Source organism: Manacus vitellinus, unplaced genomic scaffold (genome assembly GCF_001715985.3).
Source record: "Manacus vitellinus isolate BGI_N305 unplaced genomic scaffold, ASM171598v3 scaffold_18_pilon, whole genome shotgun sequence".
NCBI classification, from domain to species: domain Eukaryota; kingdom Metazoa; phylum Chordata; class Aves; order Passeriformes; family Pipridae; genus Manacus; species Manacus vitellinus.
In genome coordinates this window covers 1454467-1474607 of record NW_021939324.1, presented here as the reverse complement: position 1 = coordinate 1474607, position 20141 = coordinate 1454467, and the positions used below count along the sequence as shown (strand labels likewise).

At 38.5% G+C, this 20141-nt stretch overlaps 1 protein-coding gene across 1 annotated transcript in view; it reads left to right on the top strand.

The window, feature by feature from the left end:
- Nucleotides 1–603: 603 nt before the first annotated feature.
- RICTOR (RPTOR independent companion of MTOR complex 2) overlaps nucleotides 604–20141 on the top strand; it is a 74849-nt gene continuing 55311 nt past the window's right edge. Inside the window, exons 1-2 of the mRNA XM_018070279.2 lie at nucleotides 604–647; nucleotides 16736–16833. Of these exons, the coding sequence (XP_017925768.1) occupies nucleotides 16750–16833 (84 nt within the window). The 5' untranslated portion in view covers nucleotides 604–647; nucleotides 16736–16749. The remainder of the gene's footprint in view (nucleotides 648–16735; nucleotides 16834–20141) is intronic.

Here is a 20141-nt window from a genome sequence, read left to right as displayed (position 1 = left end):
CGAAAAGCTTTTTTTTTTTTCTGTTTGTTTTGTTTTTTTTAATTACTTCACGCATTAAAAAAGCAGAAAACATCCGGCGTACAAAAGCCCCCACGGTCACGCAGCACCCACGTGAATTACCACCTCGTCACAAGGTCAGGGGAAAAAAAAAAAAAAAAGAAAAAAGCAAAGAAACAGAACAAGAGCAAAGCTCCGTAAAAAAAAAAAAAAAAAAAAAAAAAAAAAAAGAGAGAGAGAGAGAGAGAGAAAGAAAACGCAATTTCAGCTCCGAGGCCGCTCCCTCAGCCCAGCCCCGCCCACGCCTCCTCAGCCGCCCCGGGGCGGGGGGGGCGCAGCGCGCGCCTCCCCTCGCGAGAGCGGCGAGGTCGTGTGTAGGCTGCGGGCCGGCAAACATGGCGCGACGCTTCCGCGCCCGCTCGCGAGTGCACTCCGCACCGAGAGGAGCAACCCGCCGAGCCCCCCCGCCGCTGCGCCATACGCACCGTCACCACCCTGTCTTCTATCCTGTTCCTCCCCCCCTCTTCCCACCTCCCTCTCTCCCCCGGCGCTCCTTCCTTCGCCGCCCGGCTAACGCGCTTCTCTTCCCCCCGTCCCTGCAGGTCGGAACGACAGCGGCGAGGAGAACGTGTCCCTCGATCTCAGCCGAGGTATGGGCGGGGGCGCCGGCCCGGGAGGGCCGCCTGAGCCTCGGTGCGGCCGCGGCTCAGGGGGGTGTGGGGGGTTCGGACCGGCGCGTGGAGCGGCCTGGTGGGGCGCGGGGCGGGCCGCTGGTGAAGCCGCTGCTCGGCACGCGTCGGGGCCGGCGCCGGGGGCCGCTGGGCTCCTCCCGCACCGGCGGGCGGGCGAGGCGCTGCGCTCCGAGCCTCCGGTGCTCGTGTTTACAGTGCCCGGCCCTCCGGCCGATCGCGCCCTGCGGCTCCGGGCAGCACCGTGAGTGCTCCTGCCACCGTTCTGTGTGTATCCCTGCCTGTCGTGACTCCCTACCTGACCTAGGCCAGCTGGCTGTGAGCTTTTTGCTCCAAGACCGGCAGCCAGTCGTCTCCCCTTTGCTTGTTAAATTGCTCCGAACATCCTCCGCTGCCCTCAGATGTGCGTGTGTGTGCGGGGGGGAGGTAAGAGGAAGGAAGCAGCAGTGACATCTGCTACACACCGAGAGATTTTGCCGCAGGCGATCGGGAACTCTCCTACCTAAATGTGTAATTGGTCTTGTCTTACTGAGCACTAAGGTAAGCGTTAGGCTCTCTCAAAACAGATGAGTAAAATACAAAAAGTAAGCTGGAATATTATTGCTCTAGAAGCAATGATATTTCCTGGAGCAAAGGATCCTAGTCTGGGAGAAGGAATAAATTTGATGCTGATGTATAACCGTTCTGCTTCAGGAGATTCAGGACTGCTTTTACCCTGTATAGATCAGTTTTATGGGGAAGCAGGCAGGGAAGTGACAGAATCAATGAGATAAAAGTGAATAGTGAAACATAAAGGAAGTACAAACATTAGCAGTATAAGTATTGTTTTCTACTTAGTAAGATGCAGGATCAACAATTTCTTTTCTAAGTCTCTTTTCCTCCAGTATGAGTGTTTAGAAACGGATGAAAGTTATCTCCATGTATATGTATCATATTTACAAGTATGTTTTAGTTCCTGGGAAGAGAGCTAGGGTTTTTTCAGCTTAAAGAAGTAGGCTCTTATGTCTCCTCTCTCTCCAAATGGATATAATTCTTCCAGTGAAATACGGTCTTTAAAGTCAAGACAAGGGAAACTTTTGCCAACAGAATGTGGGATGAAGGCCTTAACAGTTCAAACACGACACAATTAGTACTGTAAGCAGTGCTACCTGTTTATCTGCAGAATCAGAATTTTAATCAATGGGTTTAGTAACTTTTTTATGTTGAGTAGCATACTGAAGTGTTTTGATGTGAAAGAACAATACATAGAATTTAAATGGTGGAATGGTAATTTTTAGATGTGGTCTGTTTGAAATCTTTTACTCAGAATTCCGTAGGCAACCATCATTGTGATACTGATTTTTGCCATGAGCTGTTTTCAGCCACCTACTGATTTCAAGAGACCTGTAGTAGTAGCAGTAAAACTACTTGACCTGTATGGTATTGAAAAGAGGCTCTCAGGTAAGATGCAAAACATTTTTAATACCATAAAAAATATTTTGCAATATGACTATATAGCTCCTATTAACAACAGTAAAAAAAAAACATTGCAGTGGTTGCAGTTGAATAAAAAGCTGCTTTAAATTTAAATGTCATCTCTTATCAAAAAAGTGAGAGTCTTGATATTTTGTTGGAAAAACTGCAGCTTACTGGTCAGTAATCATGTAGCACTGTATATCCACAGTAGGTATTAACATCATTTTAAAGAGAAAGCAAAAGTAGGAAGCTTAAAAGTCATAGCAAGACATTAACTAAGCTAGATGATAACTTGATTTCCACAGTGAACTCAATGAGTATTTGTTTTTCCAGCTGTTAAAATGGTTATGTAAGCAATTAGTTCAAATATTTTGTTACCCTAATTCGCTACTAATAGTACAGTATTTTGGTTCACTGTGTTGTGCAGATCGCATAGTTTTCCATAGGGCTCACCTTTACATTAGCTTAGAAGAACATTCTAAAGTTTTTTGTTTCCCTGGACAACACTTTGTGTTGATTAAAATGGAATACCTGATTTGGGCCAAGTAGAGGATCACCATAAACAGTGTTTCAGCCATATGCTTCTAGTTACAGGGGCCTCCTTGTTACAAACACAAGAAGTTATATTAGCATTGCATTGTTTTGAGTAGGTTTCCATTAGTAATGGTTTGATGAGCACGACTTAGCATACAGGTCAGTCCTTCACTCGTCTGTACCTGTGGACTATATTCTAACTATGTTCTTCCCATGCAAGGAACCAGTGCTGTTATTAAGAATTTCAAAACTAATAATAGATGCGGGGTGAGCACTACCCCTGTGTATGCTGCTTTGGGTCCTGCTGCTTACTGGCTTTTTGTGCATTAAGGCTCAAAGAGTGCTTTGCTGCATGTGGAGCCAGTCTACATTTCTCTGCATGTGTTTGGTTTGCTCTTTGCTGCAGTAGTTTCAGGGTTGCTGATGTTCTCTCACAAGACGCCATATTGGTTTTTTTACTATGGCTACTTTAGTAGGGGTTTATTCTTTGGCGATCCTTCGTGCTCTACCTTTTTAAAAATGATACATAATGATGCTTATGAATGAGCTTTTATATGATAGTGGATGATGCATTGTCTGTGTTTGTGTAGGTGTGTGTGAATTTTCTATGTAAAATATTAGCCTGGTAAAAGATGATAATGTAAAGTAAGTATGTGGTTTGCTGTTTTGGGGCAGGAGGGTTTGCTTTTTTTTCATTTGTTTTTGAGTGGGGGATTGGTTCTTTCTTGGTGGTTTTGGTTTTGTTTTGTTTTTTTTTATTTTATGTCTGAGCCACTTGGCCCTGCCTGTACCCCATCTTTTAAAGGGATTCAGATAAATCTTCTCTTAAGAAAATCAGTTTGCTGAAAGGATGATCAACTCTGGAAGAATTGTTCCCAGGACAATTTTTGGCATAATTGCTGGTATAGTAAGAAAAAACTGTACAGATACAGGTTAAATTCATTGCTTTTGTCTGCTTAAGGTCATGTGTCATGTGTTCTGTTGATTATAAAATTGCAATTAATAATTGGGATTTAGAGCACTCAAGTTTTGGCCTTGTGTTATGTTACCTACTCAGAATAGAAAAGAAAAGGAAAAGGAGGGCAGACTTGCCACCAGTGCAACTCCCATTGCAGTCATCTGGAAGGAATTAGCAATAGGATGAGAGAGGCTGGTTTAATTAGACTACTGAAATCAAGCTCGTAACTCCTTAAGGCCAGAAAGGACAATGCAAATATTATATATTTTTAGTGTAATTCATCTTTGTTTCTGGATGTTTTATAGGTATTCCAAGCTGAATCACAGCAGCTCATATACCTCCCAGAGCTTTGGGCAAGCTCTAAAAGGCATGTGTAATCCACACTTGTTTTGCTCCTAAATTCTTTCAGGGAGTTGGACTAGGTGACCTTGAAAGGTCCCTTCCAGCCCAGACCATTTCATGATTCTTCGCTCACCTCTGTAGCTGAGTTGCCTTATGCTGCTGGGTGATCAACACCTTTTTCCTTGTTGGAGTTTTAGCTGTTGCCTTTGGGTTGTGAAGGCTGAGGTAGTTTATAACTTGCCTAGTTGAGAGCATAGTGCATTATCTGTAATCAGGCTTGTCTTCCTTCAAGGGATCCCTGTTTTCAGGGAATCTTGTAGCTTAGAGCTTGCAAAGGCTATTAGGAACTTTACAGAGCATGTTCACTTATGGATAGAGGGGTGCCAGCTGCTGATGGTTGAGTGCTGTATGTGTTCATTTCCTCCTTTTTGAGGATAACAGTCTTCACTTTCTGATAATGTACTCTTTAATCAACTGAAATGTACCTATCTCAAACATCAGTGCTTTCATTTATTATTCGTAAACACACATTATAAGATAATACTTTGGTTTATCAGCTTCTCCTGTACAACCAATTCTCTCTGTTTTGTAAATGTTGAGTCTTCTAGCTATAACACAGGACATGTATGAACAACGTAGCTGAGAAAACTGGCTATTTTTTTTCTCTTTGAGAGCGAGTATCACAAAACTGACTAGTGTTATCTGAGAAAATACCCTTTTCCTTTTTTGCCTCCATTGTTAATAATTTCCTCCTGTCATGTAGGTAATAATAAAACATACAGAGGTTCCCTATAACATCACAAGGTCTAAATGGTGTTACTTTTCTTACTGTGCTTGCATCGCTTTAAACCATGTAGTATTTGATTCCATATTCCCACATGGCAAATCGTAGTGCATTGCATGCAGGGCAAATATCTCGGGATTCTATTTGCAGTTTACAGCCCACAGAAATGTCGGGCATTTTTAAGGGTTATTTGTGGGATAGTCAAAGAAGGCTGGATGAATTTTGTTTCCAAAGTCAGCTTGAGATTTGATGACCACGCTGTTTTCAGCTTCCTTCATCAGGATGGAAGAAGCAGGGGAGGAATACAGGGCACCTGTCTGATACTGAAAGCTCAAAGTAGTGGGGGAAGAAAAAAACCCCTTTCGGAGTGGTAGGGAACCAGTGCTGAGATGGCAGCTGGTACATACTTTTTGGTGGCTCAGAGGCAGTTCTTCCACACTAATGGAAAGACTGTTGTGGAAAGCCTGTAGGTTCTTCTTTGCGTACTCTTATGGAGAAGTGGGGCTCTACCACACCATAGAAACAGTATTTTAAAAATAGCCAAGTAGTCATAATGTGTGGGCACCTTTCACCCTCACTTTGCAGTTTGCCACCATTCTGATGGGTAGCTATAGCAGGATGTTTTGTTAGAGCAGGTCACAGGGAGCAATAGCTGTTTTTTGCTCCCTTGTTTGTGAATCTGTAACTGAAGCTGTAATAGTAGCAAAAAGGTAATTAGTGACATTTTTTTCAGCTATTCTGAGATACAAAGGAGCAACTTGAAAAAAGCTGTCAGAGAGAGATCTTACTGTGCCTACTGTCTGAGAAATGTTCTACTGTGTTATTCTTGTATATTGAGGTTTTTATGTAGGGGGACCAAAGGAAAGTGATAATGAGGGTGGCCTGCTAACTTTTTTGGCAGTGTGCAAGCTTTTGATAGGTTTTAAAAGTAAGAGAGTTAGAAGGGCTGAGTACATGCACTCCAAAATTAAGGCACGCACTTAACTTTCTTGTCTGCGCTTGTGCTTGCACATGAGCTTTAGTTGACTATTGCTTTGGAATTGTACAGTGCATTGGCCTGGTTAGATTAAGAACACTTGTGTACCTTTGTCTTTGCTTCCTAAGTGCTGCTTTTATAATCGTAAGACTTCTCAGAGCTACAAACACAGTGTGTGCTTAAAATATTTTCACTTTTCATTTCTTGAAAGTAGGAACAACATTTTCAGTGAAGGAAGAATATTGACAAAAGACCACTTTAAAACCTTATGACTTGCTTATCTGTCATTAAGGTATCTCTAGGAATTGGCTACTGCTATGTCTTCGAAGATCTGCACTCATATCTGTGTTTAAAGTTCTCGTGTGCAGCATCTCTAAATTTGCTTCTGTGTGTGGGTTCTTTGTGGTTCAGAGAATAAAATATCTTGTACTTTCTGTTTTGCAAAAGAGATTATTCTGCTATTTGCATCAGTATCAATATCGTCTTTGATGTTTAGGCAATGCTGTGTTTTCACAACATTCCACAACATGCTTCCTCCCTACTCACCCGAACCGGTGAAGTATTAAAATGTTTTGCTTCCTTCTTGATATGTTTGAATCTTTGTGATAAATGTTATTCAGGTTTTTTTCATTTGCTTCCCACCACCCCACTTTGAGGTTAGCGCAATGCCTGGTTTCGCCATTTTTTTCCGTCTGAGCCTATCCATTGTAGATACTGTGTAAAGAAACACACCCCTCATCATAATTACAGTAAATAAGGAAGCTGTGTCAAGGATAGCCTGCCCAGAAAGAAATACATCACTTGCCAAACTGATGACCTTCATGCATACTTTACCAGTTACTTAGCAATCTTGGAAGTTTTCCCTTAGTAACATAAAGAGATGCTTAACATCAGGTAGGGATTTTTCTCTTTTAAGTGTAAAGTGAAATAGTCAGTTATAGTTATGTAGTTATAGTTACAACTGTAGTTTTCCTACTGTTTATATCCATACAAACTCAAACCTGCAAAGGAGGGCAAGAGAGCTACAGGACGGCTTGAGAATTGATGTTGAAATGATGGCCGACTGGCCTGGGGGAATGTACTGAAAAATCAGATAAGTTTTTCTTAATTCTTGTACTTGAGATTTCATAATGGATACTCTTGTCTGAAACTTCTTTTTTAAAACAGTCAAGTGACACAAGACATCTACTTTTAATACCGACTGTCTTCTTGCAACTAAGACATAAGCATGTGTGTTGAGGCTTTGATAACTACACAAAATATGTTATAAAATAAGAGCCTTGCTTTTCGTTGGAGGTGTTTTTACCTGCATACAGGTAGGCAGATGCTTGTACAAGACTGCAGGTAAATTTGTACACTGAGCAGCACTCCTGTGGTTAGTTATGATACAGAAGGGAAGGTGACATAACGTTGCTACACCCGTGCTAGCTGATATTTGTCAGTTTTTTAACTGGAGCACTCATAACTGTCACAATCAAAAGTATTTATTCCAGTTTAAAAATCTGTAATATTGGATTTAATGCAGAAGTGATTTTTTTCTTTTTTCATTTGCTGGTCATCTGTTTGGTGATGGAAAATTTGGGAAGCAAAACTTCAGAACACGGTTAGTGAGGAATTTTTTAACTAAGATGTTGTGTCTAGTGAAGAGGAGGAACACTGGTAAAGATGCATAAGTGAGAAAATGGAGTTAAAAAACCCCAACCAAACAAAAAAAACCCAACCAACAAGAACAAAAAAAATGTACTTACCACTGTATTTTTTAGTTACTTGACTGAATTTTACTTTTAGCACATATCTGAAAGCTTTATAGTATGCACCTCAGTGGTGCATAGGTTTGAGTAAATAAATGTAATGAGGAGGTCTTTTCACCTAAATTCTGCCTGAACAGCAATAGCTTATGAATCAATGTTATTCATTAATAAATTAGTCTGAGTGATAGAGTGTTTATGAAAGTTTTCCCAAAAGGGGAGATTTTGTTTCTAAATTTACTGGTTCTGTTCTTCGCTATCTGGACTTCTCTAAGGTCACTTTAATTCAACTGCTACTTACTGCTATGGTTTTGGCTACATATCACCATTCACTTAGGTGGTTTCTCCTGCAGCATTTCAGAGCAATACTTTTTAAATTGTCTATTTATTTATTTATTTGTTTGTTTTCTGACATTCATTGTCTGACATGTAAAATGAAAAACACAAAGATTTTTAATTCTCTTTCAGTTGGAGAAATGGGTAGTTAACATAATTTTATACTGTTTATAAGTGATATTTTCAATAACCTTTCAAGTCCTAGACCAAAAGGATGGCAGAATGATAAAGATGAGCAAGGACAGTTACTTGCCCATATTTGAAATGGCTCCTGTCAGTTAGCACTTGTTTGGTTGAAACGAGGTATCTACATCTCTATGCCCTATTTGCATAACTATTCATTGTGAAATGAACTACAGCTGTTGATTTAAGACTACAGAATGATTAATAGGAGGTACTTGTGCACAGAGGTAATGTATTTAAAGCAAAACAATATGGCCTTGATTTATGGAAAAATACACAATAATTGTAAGAGTAACAAAGAATAATTAATCTCTTCATGTAAAGATGTATGGTGAACAACACAGGGATTTTGTTTGGTTTTTTTTAGCTGCATAAAATATCTGTTTCCTGCTTGAAGGGTACATAGTCTATAAAGAAATACATATATTTAAAAATAATTACTTCATAAAAATAGAGGACTATCAAGAACAGCTGTTGCCTGGAAATTACTTCTTTAAAAACAAATTATTAAATCTGTAAGTAATCTTATTCCTTTGTTACCTCCTGAGCATCAGTGAAGTCAGAATTCAGCTTGAGCAACCTCATATCTAGAGAATTTAGAATGTGTTCATATCTTTCTTTATGCAAACCATATGTGTGTGTCGTGGGTAGACTTTTTTTTTCATGAAATACAAAAAATGAAATGGAAAAAAATTTGCTGTTTTCATAAAAGTGATGTTTGCAGCTCAGATTTTTAGGTTAGTGTGTTACCTCAGTGGAATAGGTTTTCCTAAGTTGAAGCTGACCAACAAGTTGAGTGTCTTGTATGTTCAAAGAATTGTACCTAGGTCTTGTTCTGAAATTTATAAATGACATTCCTATACCTTCTCTTAAAATTACCTTTACAGGAGAAAGTATAGAAGTCCTGAGTGTTGGCAGCAATGTGACTGTATGAGCTGTGTGACACAGGGACCTGTCCCTAATACAAGGGACTGAAGTTCCCAAGCGTCATCAATCAGCAGTATTCTGAAATCTTCTGGTTATAGCATTTTAAGGTGGGGTAATGAGCATATTGCATATTTACCACAGTTTAAAGTTTTCCTGCTGAAGTTAGTACTGTTTGTCAATTACTTGTAGTTTCTAGATGTCTCCATTTATTGTTTGAGTATGTTATTATTTCGATGTTTCCAAATTGCCCTTCGTGTCTTGATTGGCAAATTGGGTGATCCTACGTCTGCTGATGTTGCTGGACTTCTTACATGACTCTCTGAGTAACAGGATATTTCTGGAGAGAGTGGCTACCTCCTGAAAGCTTAGAGTTTATCAGAAAGGGCCAGGTAATACTTACAATTTCAGGTTCTTGAACAAATCAAAATGATTCAGAGAAGAATCAGAATGCTAATTGAGAAAATAGTCCTAGAATAGGATGATATTTCTGCCTTTCGTAAATTTTCTTTTAATGTTAGTTATATTAACTTGCTTCTCAGTTTGATAATACTCAGCAAAGTAGGTGATCAGGATTCTCTTGAGTAGTTTTGAAACCAGATTTGCCTGATCTGCTCTCTAAACAATAAGCGAATGATGTGAGGAAGGTGCACTGTATGTTTTTGTTAAAACAACTAAAAATTGATCACCCTGAATTTTCTGTTTCTAGAATTGGTGACAGAAAAGAAGAAAATGGGTTGAAAGAACTGAAGATAGTTTTCTAAGCCATTACAATAAACTTATGTTCGTCATTCAAATCCATCCTTGATGTTCTGGGAAGTATTAATTTGATTTGTGTACTGACATGACCAGTGTTTTGTATCTGGGAAAGGCTTTTACTGACTTTCGAGCATAAGAACAGTTGTACTGGGTCACTCCAACCTTGGCAGCAGCTGATAATTGTTGCAGAGAAGAGAGCAGAACAGGGCAAATAAATACATAGTCACGCAGTTACAAAGTGTTTCTCAACCTCCAGCATTTTGATCCTCTGTGTTTTTTGTCTTTTTTTTTTTCTTTCTCTTTTTTCTTTTAAATATCTAAAATTATGAAAGTTTTAGGGGAAGTTCTTCTTGAGTTTCACTGTATTCTGGAATACGTGTATCACTATGAAGTGGTAATGAAGAAATGTTGTTAGGAAACTGTAATCCTAGTTTGGCTTTAGTCATCATAGTGTACAATTGTGTATGTACTAGTGCAGAGAGATGGCATTGTGGTGGGTTTTTTTGGAGAGGGGTTGGGTATAAGTTTGTTACTCTCTTTGCTGACTGCCATGAAAGAGAGGAGGTGTGCTTTTTTCTCTATTACTGAGCCCCTTTCATCTATTCATAGCTTTCTTAATTAGTAGTCATGAAAATAATCTGAGTTCTTAGCTTTTGTTTGCTTTCTATGTTCATGAACCTGAGTTACTGGAACTTACATGTATTGAAAATAAAGTGCTCTTTGTATGGTTAAAGCTAGTGGAATCCCGTGAAAGCTATAGGAATCAAACTAAATAAATCACATGAATCACTAGTTTCATTCTTCAGAAATCTCACTTTTGCTCACCTACAAGGGGTTGTTCTCAATTTTTAAAACTTGATATACAATGTGGATTTTTCATCTAAAATTTATAAGACTTATATGGCAAAACATTACATTATACCAGTGCAAAGTATTTCACACCTCACTGATTCAAATGTCATAATACAATTTTAACTGTGATCTGGTTTAGTATTCAATACATTTTTCAGCATAACTACCTTAACTTGATACTGCTAGCAAACAGTTATTTATGTTTTTACCGTATAAACTGAGACATATCTTCAGTCTAAACATGTGCTATTATGTTTTTGGAAATCCTTGGTTGACTGTAAAGTCAATTTTTTTTTCAATCTGGCAAAGTGGAGTCGATGTGTTAACTTAATTCAGGAGTGATCTCTGTGTCATGCAGTTTGCTTTTTTTAATGTAGCTTTCCCTTCTTTAATTGTTCTTAGGTTTAGTGTGCAGTTTCCACCTTTTGAATTAGATGTATATTAAGAATACTTTCATATCACAAAGATTACATAATTGCCCTGATTTTTTTTTCCCAACAAGTTGATAGTGGTTTGATATGCCTTCTCACTGATATTTCATTTCAATAGTAAAGGTCTTGATTAAAAAGTGGTTTAGCAGACTGATTACTTGTCATATAGTCTTACATAGACACCTTGAAGATATTGATTTCTGATGTTTCACTGCTTTTAATAACTGATAAGTTTTTCAGCAGAAATGGAGAACAGTGCATTAATGCTTCTAGTTGGTGTGTTTCCTTCAACTTCCTTCATTTTGGCAGCATGTACTTCAATTAAGAACAACTTGGCAATATGCAGTGGCATAGCATTTAAACTTTAAAAATCTCTTAATATATGTAGAGGTGTACAGAAATTCACTAGGATCATGTGTTTATATTGTGATTCTTTCCTTCAGAAAGAGGAAGGTATCTCTTGTGTTCTTAGTCAACAGTGAGATGCTTGATTATAGTGAAGTACAACTTCCTTCTTTTATATGTATTTAGTTCTTTACTTCACTTTTTGGCCCTGTGATTCTAGCAGGTGTGACATCAGCTGCTAGTGGAGTCTCTCACTTGAGAGTTTACTTACCGTACATACATTGGCTGCTGTGTACAGCTACTTTTTTAGCATCTACCAAGTGATGCATATGAAATACACACTCCTCAGTTTAACTCATTATGCCTGACTTCAGAGTTACTGAATTATTTGTGTGCTAAAGCCTACCATTTTTTTTCTTTCTGTCTTTTTTATTCACATGGCCATAACAGAATAGCGAGTTGGCATGCTGCTAGCATACTGAATGTGGTCAAACAATGCTGCTAAATCTGTCAGGGGAAAGGAAAGGAGTCGTCACTTGTGCTAATATAGCTGTTGCTGGTCCTATTTCATCCCTGCATTAGATGAAGCGCTCGCTGTTTTGTGTAGATGGACCTCTGTGGTGTTCTTTCTCTCTGGAGAATGGGATCTGTCAGAACGCATCATGATTCTCACTGGGGAAAAACAATGTCACAGTCCTGAAGGGGTGAAAAATGAGTCAAGCCCTAAAAGGTCATGAGAGTTTGAAAACAAACAACACAACATCGAAGATTTTTGATATACATGCATCTGTGAATTACTTTTAGGCATAGGAGGTCATGGAATTCTTGAGGCTAATGTTTTGAAAACACCAGCTTTGCTCTGTGCTAAAGATTATAATTTTAAGTACTGGATGTTAGTGCAGATAGTTGTGGGTGAGAAACTGTGTTTGGTGTCACAAAAGTAAACAGAACAACTGCTGCTACTTCAAAGTGTTTGCTGTCCAAAAAAAGGCAGACAGATATTCAGAAAATGAGATAGTAATGATTAGCAAGCTAAGCTGTTGCTGCAGAACACAAGTGGGCTCGTTTGCAACTTCTATATATACCAACAAGTTTTATGATGGCATTTGAGCAAAGTGGCTTTGTGTACAGTAATTGGGATGATTTGCCAATTGTAAAGTGCAAGTAAAAAAAAAAAGATAGTTGGACATTTTTCTACTGAGCGTCTTGTGGAACAGGTACATCCTGCTTTCATCACTCTACCTGTGAATGGCTCAGTGGTTCAACCACTTCTGTGTGGATTTTGTAAGAATTCAGTTTGAGTGGTAACTCACTAGAGAACTAAGATAGCCAAAAGAGCACAAAGGATTCTGCTGAGTTATTTAACAGGATAATTTGAATGTAAAGTCAATGGGTGCTGAAGTAGTGTAAAGGATAGGATGTATCATAGTGGGACGGGAGAGGGAAGGGAAGGGGTTGTGCATCTTTGGCAGAAGAAAGCTGTAAGATCAGCTCAGTCATTTTGCACAACTCCACCCTCAGAAGCACTATGGGAAAAAATGTGGAGATACTTGGTTGTTGCTGTGGGCCGGCTGGAGATCACAGAATTGTCTAGGTTGGAAAGACCCTGGGTCATCGAAGCCAAACATAAATATAACACTGCCAAGTCCAGCACTAAACCATGTCCCTAAGTACCACGTGTACACATCTTTTAATTACCTCCAGGGATGGTGACTCAACCACTTTCCTGGGCAGCCTGTTCCAGTGCTTGACAATCCTTTCGGTGAAGAAATTTTTCCTAATACGAGTCAGCATCTCAGTAATAAATGAAGTGAGTCAGAAAAGAATAGGCTTTTTGAGGGGTCTTTAATAAGTAGCTTCTTAGTCTTTTGTTTCAGATACAAAAGCAGGAACTTCTGAAGAACTAAAGAGTAAAAGCTAAGAAATCTCTGCAGCAGTGGTCTGAACTGGGGTCCTTAAAAAAAACAAACCCAAAACAACACACACCACCACCACCACCAGCCCCCTTATGTTGCAGTTATTAACTTCTTTTATAAGATACTTTTAGTGAGAGAGTTCTGGAGTTTAAAACAAGACTTCAACTCAAAAAGTCTCCTTTAATTTTAGTTCCTTCTGAGGTAGGATGCTGTTAGAAGGTCTTTATTTCTTTACTGCCTTATTTTTCTTAAGTGGTAGTGGTTTTGATAGAAGTGTGAGACATCTAACTTGCTGTATTTGTATTATCAATTCAATGCTGGAAATGTCTGTCATGTTCTCAGTTTTCTCACAGGTTTGTAGATCTTGTTCTGGAGTTCCCACTTTGCTTCAAATTACTGATTTGAAGCTTCTGGGAAATACCTGGCTGCCCTGCTAAGCACTGCAGAGAGGGTTTTCCTCAAACTTTTCTGTTTCTAGAAATGAGTTTTTCTTAGCAGAAAGAGGACAACGTGAGGAAAAGTTGCTGTAACTGCAGTTTTTCATGCACAAATAGAGGAAAATGGTTTTAATGCATGTTTTAATTAGGCATCCTCATCACACAGGTCTGCCATTGCTACAGGATTGTTACTGTGGGAAATTGTAGTATCATTGTGTCCTGGTTTCTTCACATCCAAATTGACTGCCTTCCTCCAAGGCAGCGCAACTCACGCACTTCTGAATTAGTACCTGCTTTCTCAGATAGCGGAATAGGAATATTGATTCCCACTGAAGTGCAATGGGTTTTCTGGGCTACTCTCATGGTCTTTCCTGTCCATACAGCAAACTTAGTGTTGGTAGAGGTTTACTGGTTTACAGCTTACCATGCTCATGTAGCTATCTGCACTTTCAGAAATAAAACTTTTAAACATACTTGCAGGCATTTTGGAAAGTTACTTTTGCTGCTTGTTCTCCAGGGAACTGAAGTAGAAAACTCTGGAAAGCTCTAAGACTGCTCACCTGGGATCTTTATTGTGGTGTAAAGGGGTATGTTACAGGTCCAAAAGTGATGTGAGCCAGGGAAATTCCCACACGTTACCCAAGGCAGACCAAAGTATAAATGTCAGCCAAACTGTATTTTCAGAGAAACCAAATTATGAAGAAGTTATTTTCCTCTCCTGTTATGTACCCCTGAAATCAGGGGCTATGATATAAACTATTTGTAGTGCCATAACTATGCTAAACTACTTGTTTTCAGTGTGCCCTATCCTTGGAACTGTTAAAGGCCAGGTTGGATGGGGGTCTAAGCAAACTGGTCTAGTGAAAGGTTCCCTGCCCATGACAGAGGACTTAGAACTAGATGATCTTTAAGGTACTTTCCAACCCAAACTATTCTATGATCCTATGGCTTGAGCTATTGCAAACCTCTTAAACAGAATTAAGCCCTGGAAAAGCAAACTATTCAGAGGAAGCCTAAACTTGGGATCTCGTAAAAGTCTTACTGTGTCTAATTTCTGTGATCGTATCAAAGATTTTTTTAATTTTTTTCTGGATTGGAGGTGGTTCAAAGATGCGCATGCCCATATTCCAATTTAAATTCAGAGTTACTGGATGTTTGGTTTTACTATGCATACTGTTCAGCAGTGCAAGTGTGTCTGTACTTGAGTATCTGATTGTTGACTTTGCTTATGCTGTCATTAGATCTGTGGAAAAGGATGTTTCACATCAAGCTGGTGGTAGCAGAAATTGATGCCCAAATCTAAGAACCTATCTTGCCTTCCCAAAATCTCACTGATCCTTTGTCTGAAAATTGCCAGAATTATATGGTGTGACAGTAGCATGTCTCTACATGTACTAAAGTTTCATTAAACAGTATAGTCAATACAATTGATTCAACTTAGCCTTGAGTAGGCATCTAGCAGCTCATCAGGCTAATTGCTTTTGACTTCATTGGCTGATAGACAAGATATTCATTGACTGCAGTGGATTAACAGGTTTGTACACCTTAATTCGGGTGCCTACCTGTAGATGTCATAATCTTTAAATGCTGTCTGGATGCCTGATAGTGGTTCAAGTACATGATCTTGTCTTTCCAAATATGTTCTGGATATATCCTGACAAGATTGCTAGTTATGTTTGCTTTGTAGATCTGTTGGTTTAAGATTTTAAACTACAAGTGATATAAAAGCTTGGTTTATAGAGAGGTGGTGACGATGCTTCCTTTACATTTCCATTTCCTTTGTATAATGAAAAATATACAAGTACATCTTCAGGAAGAACAGGAAAATAAAAGACTATGTATGTGCCACAAATTCAACTCCAGCTGTTCATTCCGCAGTAGGAGGCAAGTTTCTCTTGCTAAAGCTAGCGTGGGGCACCACACACAAAAATCCTTCTCTGTCCTGCATTCCAGGTGTCTGATGTTTGGACTCTTCAGGTGTTTTCTGAAGGTTTCAATTTATGTAACACAATTATTTCTTTTTTTTTTTGGTAAGGTACTACTTTCACTAGTTTACATTTCCAGCGTAACCTTGGTATTTCATTTATTTCAAGCTGCTGATAGTATTGTTGTAATACCTATCCTCAGTGTCTAAACCAAGACTGCATGGGAATCCTGCAGCCAAATATATCTCCCTTTGAAAACTGTCCTGTTGCAGTACCATGATGTGCAGAGCTTACTGCATTTTCTGTTACAGGAGCTCCCTGTGTACCCAGCCCCATTCTGCTTGTTCCATTCTGCCTAATCTTCCAACCTCAGTCCCAAAAGTGGAGCAATGCTGTCTCTTCTCACTATCGTAGTCCCTTTTCTGTTTTCCAGCAGAATGCGGGGTCGTCAACTGGTGTCTGAATTCTGGTTTGTGGGGTTTTGTTGTTATGGGTGAGGTTTTGTTTGTTTGTTGGGATGGTGGACTCTTAGGAAGAAAGGAGAAGACATTCCTAGCCTCTCTGTTTACCTTGTAGTTCACTTCCCATGTCACTAGAAAGGTCTGGCCCTCTATTTAAAGTTTAGGGTCATTGTGGAAAGTAATAGGGAGAGCAGAAAAGAGGCCCATGTTTACAAAATTCCAGCCCTTTGTCTGGAAAAAAAGAAATAATATGATGTGTCAGTAACATACGGTCCTTTTCCTTCCGTCTTTAAGCTTACATCTTGTCTTTCGATTGCAAGGGGATTAAGGATAAAGTTGTTCACTTATGAGATGTACGGATTGGAGTTTCAGACACTAAATGGATTTCTTTGTCAGCTGTAAATCTAAAATACTGATTAAAATCTGCTTTAAAATAAGAGTATCTCTCCTCCATGGCCTTTAGCATTTATTTTCCGGAACGCAGGTATGCCTACTTTTGGTTCCAAGCATAAATCAAATTGGTGCTCCTTGGAGCAAAAATACTCTGTATCCCTAACTGAGGCCGAGAGAGCACCTATTATATTTATGAAACTGCATGCTGAACACATGTTTAGGGGGTTTTTTTGGTTTTGATTTGGTTTTTTTTTTTACTGTATCTGCTAATAGCCTGTTTTCTTTTGCAGACCCCTGTGATAATATGAGAGAGATTCTCCAAAATGTGGCCAAATTACAAGGCGTGTCAAATATGAGAAAACTAGGTCACTTGAATAATTTTACTAAGGTAAGAGCTCAAATGGTGTCAGAAAACTAATAATCCTACAGGCAAAATATTTTGTATTTACTCTCAGACATTGGCTGGGAGATTAATGAAATCACTTAGTATCATGGAACGGTACTTGAGGTCTGCATACATACTGTGGGAGAAGAAGGTATCAAATAAAGACAGGAATATATGTGAATGGAGAGTTATACTAAAGTTTGAGTACATGTTCTGCTGGCTGAATTTTTGTAGTATTTTAGTGCTTAGAAGATTGAAATACCTCCCAATTAATGGGTTAAGTTGCATAAATAGAGCTAAAGATTAGTTCTTGTGCCACAGAATTAAATCAAAAATGTGAAATGCCAAACTTTCTGGATGTAACTGATTGAATATGGTGAGTGGGGAGGACTCATGCATTTTGGGTATTAAAAGGACTCCTTGTAAGATTGACAACTTCAGTGGTAGTGTATGACATTCTTTTAGCTGGTGGGTGAGTATTGAGAACAAAATCACAATAAAAAATAAATGTATCTTCTAATGCATTAATAGCAAATGTGTAAATGCTCCATTTTCTGGGTTGGTTCAGAGCACGCGTAGGTGCACAGCATTCACTGAGGAACTGAACTTAGACTGAAATCTTTTCTTTGGGTCATTGCCTTGTGTCTGTCAGGCATCACCCATTGACAGAATGCTGCTGTTTTCACTGGGATTCCAAACTGTGTTGCAAGAAAACCCTTTATGCTGCTAGAAAAGTCTGACGCATAACTGTGTTTCCCTTTTGTGATAATCTGGAAACTTTTAAATGTGAATGCTTCCATATTCTCTAGTCATCTTAATATTAAAGAACTGGATTAGGTTCGCAGATGCACAATTCCTAATGGAAAGTCAGTATTGGAAACTATGGATCTTAAAACAATGTAAATTCTGCTATTGAAAATCAGATGTTAATCACCCATAACTGGTAAATTAGTAAATAAACATACTGTAATTAAAAGAGGAACCAAAAATTCTTTTTAGAAGATAGTTTGGAAAAACTGAATAATTCCACAATTGAATATTTGAAGAATTTTCCATTAAAAATGGAAAATACTTACAGAAATGCAGGGAAGTTTTTCATAAATTGGACTTAAGACTGGCAGGAAATCATGAGTTTGTGAGAAGCAACTTCCTAAAATGAAATATACCTTTGAAGGTGGAGACTGTAGTTCATAAACTGGTTTTTATCCTAAATCAGAGTGACCATGTATAAGACAATCGTACTACTGTGTTTAATATTTAACACTTGTTCTTATATTCATCTCCCTGGAATATGTGCTTTACAAATGTACAACAGAGCATTTGGTTTTAAAAACTCTTCCTATTTCTGTTTGAACTGTAAATACAGTTATGAGAATAGAATAAAAGTGGCAAGTTGTACTGTATTGTCTGCCTTGTGGTTGGAACAATTCTGTGTCTTTCATTCCAGTGGTTAAAAGTGAAAGCCTGGAGCTTGAGGGAAATGGTTTTATTTCCTTTTTGCACTCTGTTCTTCTACCCTGGACTAGTATAGTCTCAGTTCCCCCTTTGCGAGACAAAAGTGTGAGTAAGGTTGATGTGCTAAGAGCTGAGGATGTTTGTATCCTGTCTTGGAATTGAAGGTGAACTTGATTTGTTTGTAAATTCTTGCATTTTATAATCCATTTTTGAAGGGCTAGTTTTTATCTAGCATATTTGTACTATGGACAGGGGAGGGACCTTTGAAAATTTTTAATAGCATATTTTAGATGAAATAATATGGAAAATCGATTAAGTTTAACTCTCCTACTAGGAATTTTCTCTTATACTTAAGAGAAAAAGTCTGCAGTAGTCATTTTCCTTCAAAGACTGCAAATCTGACTGTTCTAGTTCTTTGGTCAGGGGAAGCAAAATGTTCATATCATGTGGAAACAAGTGATGGAAGTTAACATGGAGTTTCCTGGTAGGGATCATAATAGATACCAAATTTTAAATTAATTTAAAGATGTCTGAAGTGTCTTAGATTTAGGTTTCTTTACTTGAAAGAGGGTGGTATTTTTAAGGTGAGGTTTGTTCCCCTCACCTCCCTTTATTTGAGGAGAAGGAAAGTATTCATCCTTTAAAAGTTACTGAATTAGTACTGAACTAGACTCCGAGATTTTATGCAGAAGTTAAATACTTTGATTAAATTTTTTTTTAATTTTTTTTTTTAATTTTTTTAAATAATAGTGATCAGCAGTCAACAGGATTTATTACTTCATCTGCAAGAATGATACTGTAAAGCAGATACTTTGTGTGTAGGTGATATAAATCCCTTTTCATTTTTATTTGCCTTCAAAACTAGTTAACTAGTTAACTAGTGACTTTCACATCTCCACAACACCATTATTACTGTGCAAAGTATGCTGTATGCATGATATTTTACAAAAACTTACATTTCATTCATCAAGTTTTAGCTAGTACTGCTGCTTAGCTAAGTCATTGATGTTCATGTTCTTGGCTCTTTGGCTGCAGAACGTAGGTTGTTCTTGTCCAACAGGTGTTTTAAGTTTTCTGATCCAAGAAATTAGCATTCCCAGTCTGGTGATGCACGGGCTATGGAAAGGTGTGTTTAGTTCTGAATTGCAGCAGTGGCAGACTCAGAAATCTTAGATGCTTTGAATGACAGCAGACTCCTCCCCTGCTGTTTGTCCACCTAGTAAGTGGAGTTGCAGTTTTTTGGGCAAAAACTTGCATTATCTCAATCTATATTCCTTTCAAACTACCTGTATCGCTATTTAAGCTAACCTAAATTCTGACCTGAAAACTGTTTGAGAACTTGACCTCTGGTAAATGATCAGTAACACTTTCAGTTGTCACAGCAGTTCACAAGCTTGGTATGTGCTTTTAGCTTCAGTAAGCTGAGTAGGATTACCCATCTTTCATTTATATGGCCACCTACGTAGGGCAAGAACCTTGAAGTTTCCCAGCTTCTGCTGATTAATACCAAAACATCATGTTTACTTCTTGGGGGTTTTCCCCACCCCCATGAAAAGCAGTAAGTGATAAATCACTGAAAACCAGAAGAAACAGTACAATTGCAATTACCTAGTGGAAAATATCTCTGTGAGTTGAAGTATTTATTTATAATCCTGTATTATAGGAGGTTTATCCGACTGGGAGCTTCTGAGAGATCCTTTATACCATTGTAAAACTAAAAGGGTATTTTACTAATGAACTGAGGAAAAAATCCACAGACGATGTAGGGATTTCTGTTTTTCTTTCAAAAAGGAAGGTGCTTCTTAAAGGACAAAAATCAAACTTAATTCACTTTAGCTTAAACTTAGCAATTGAAT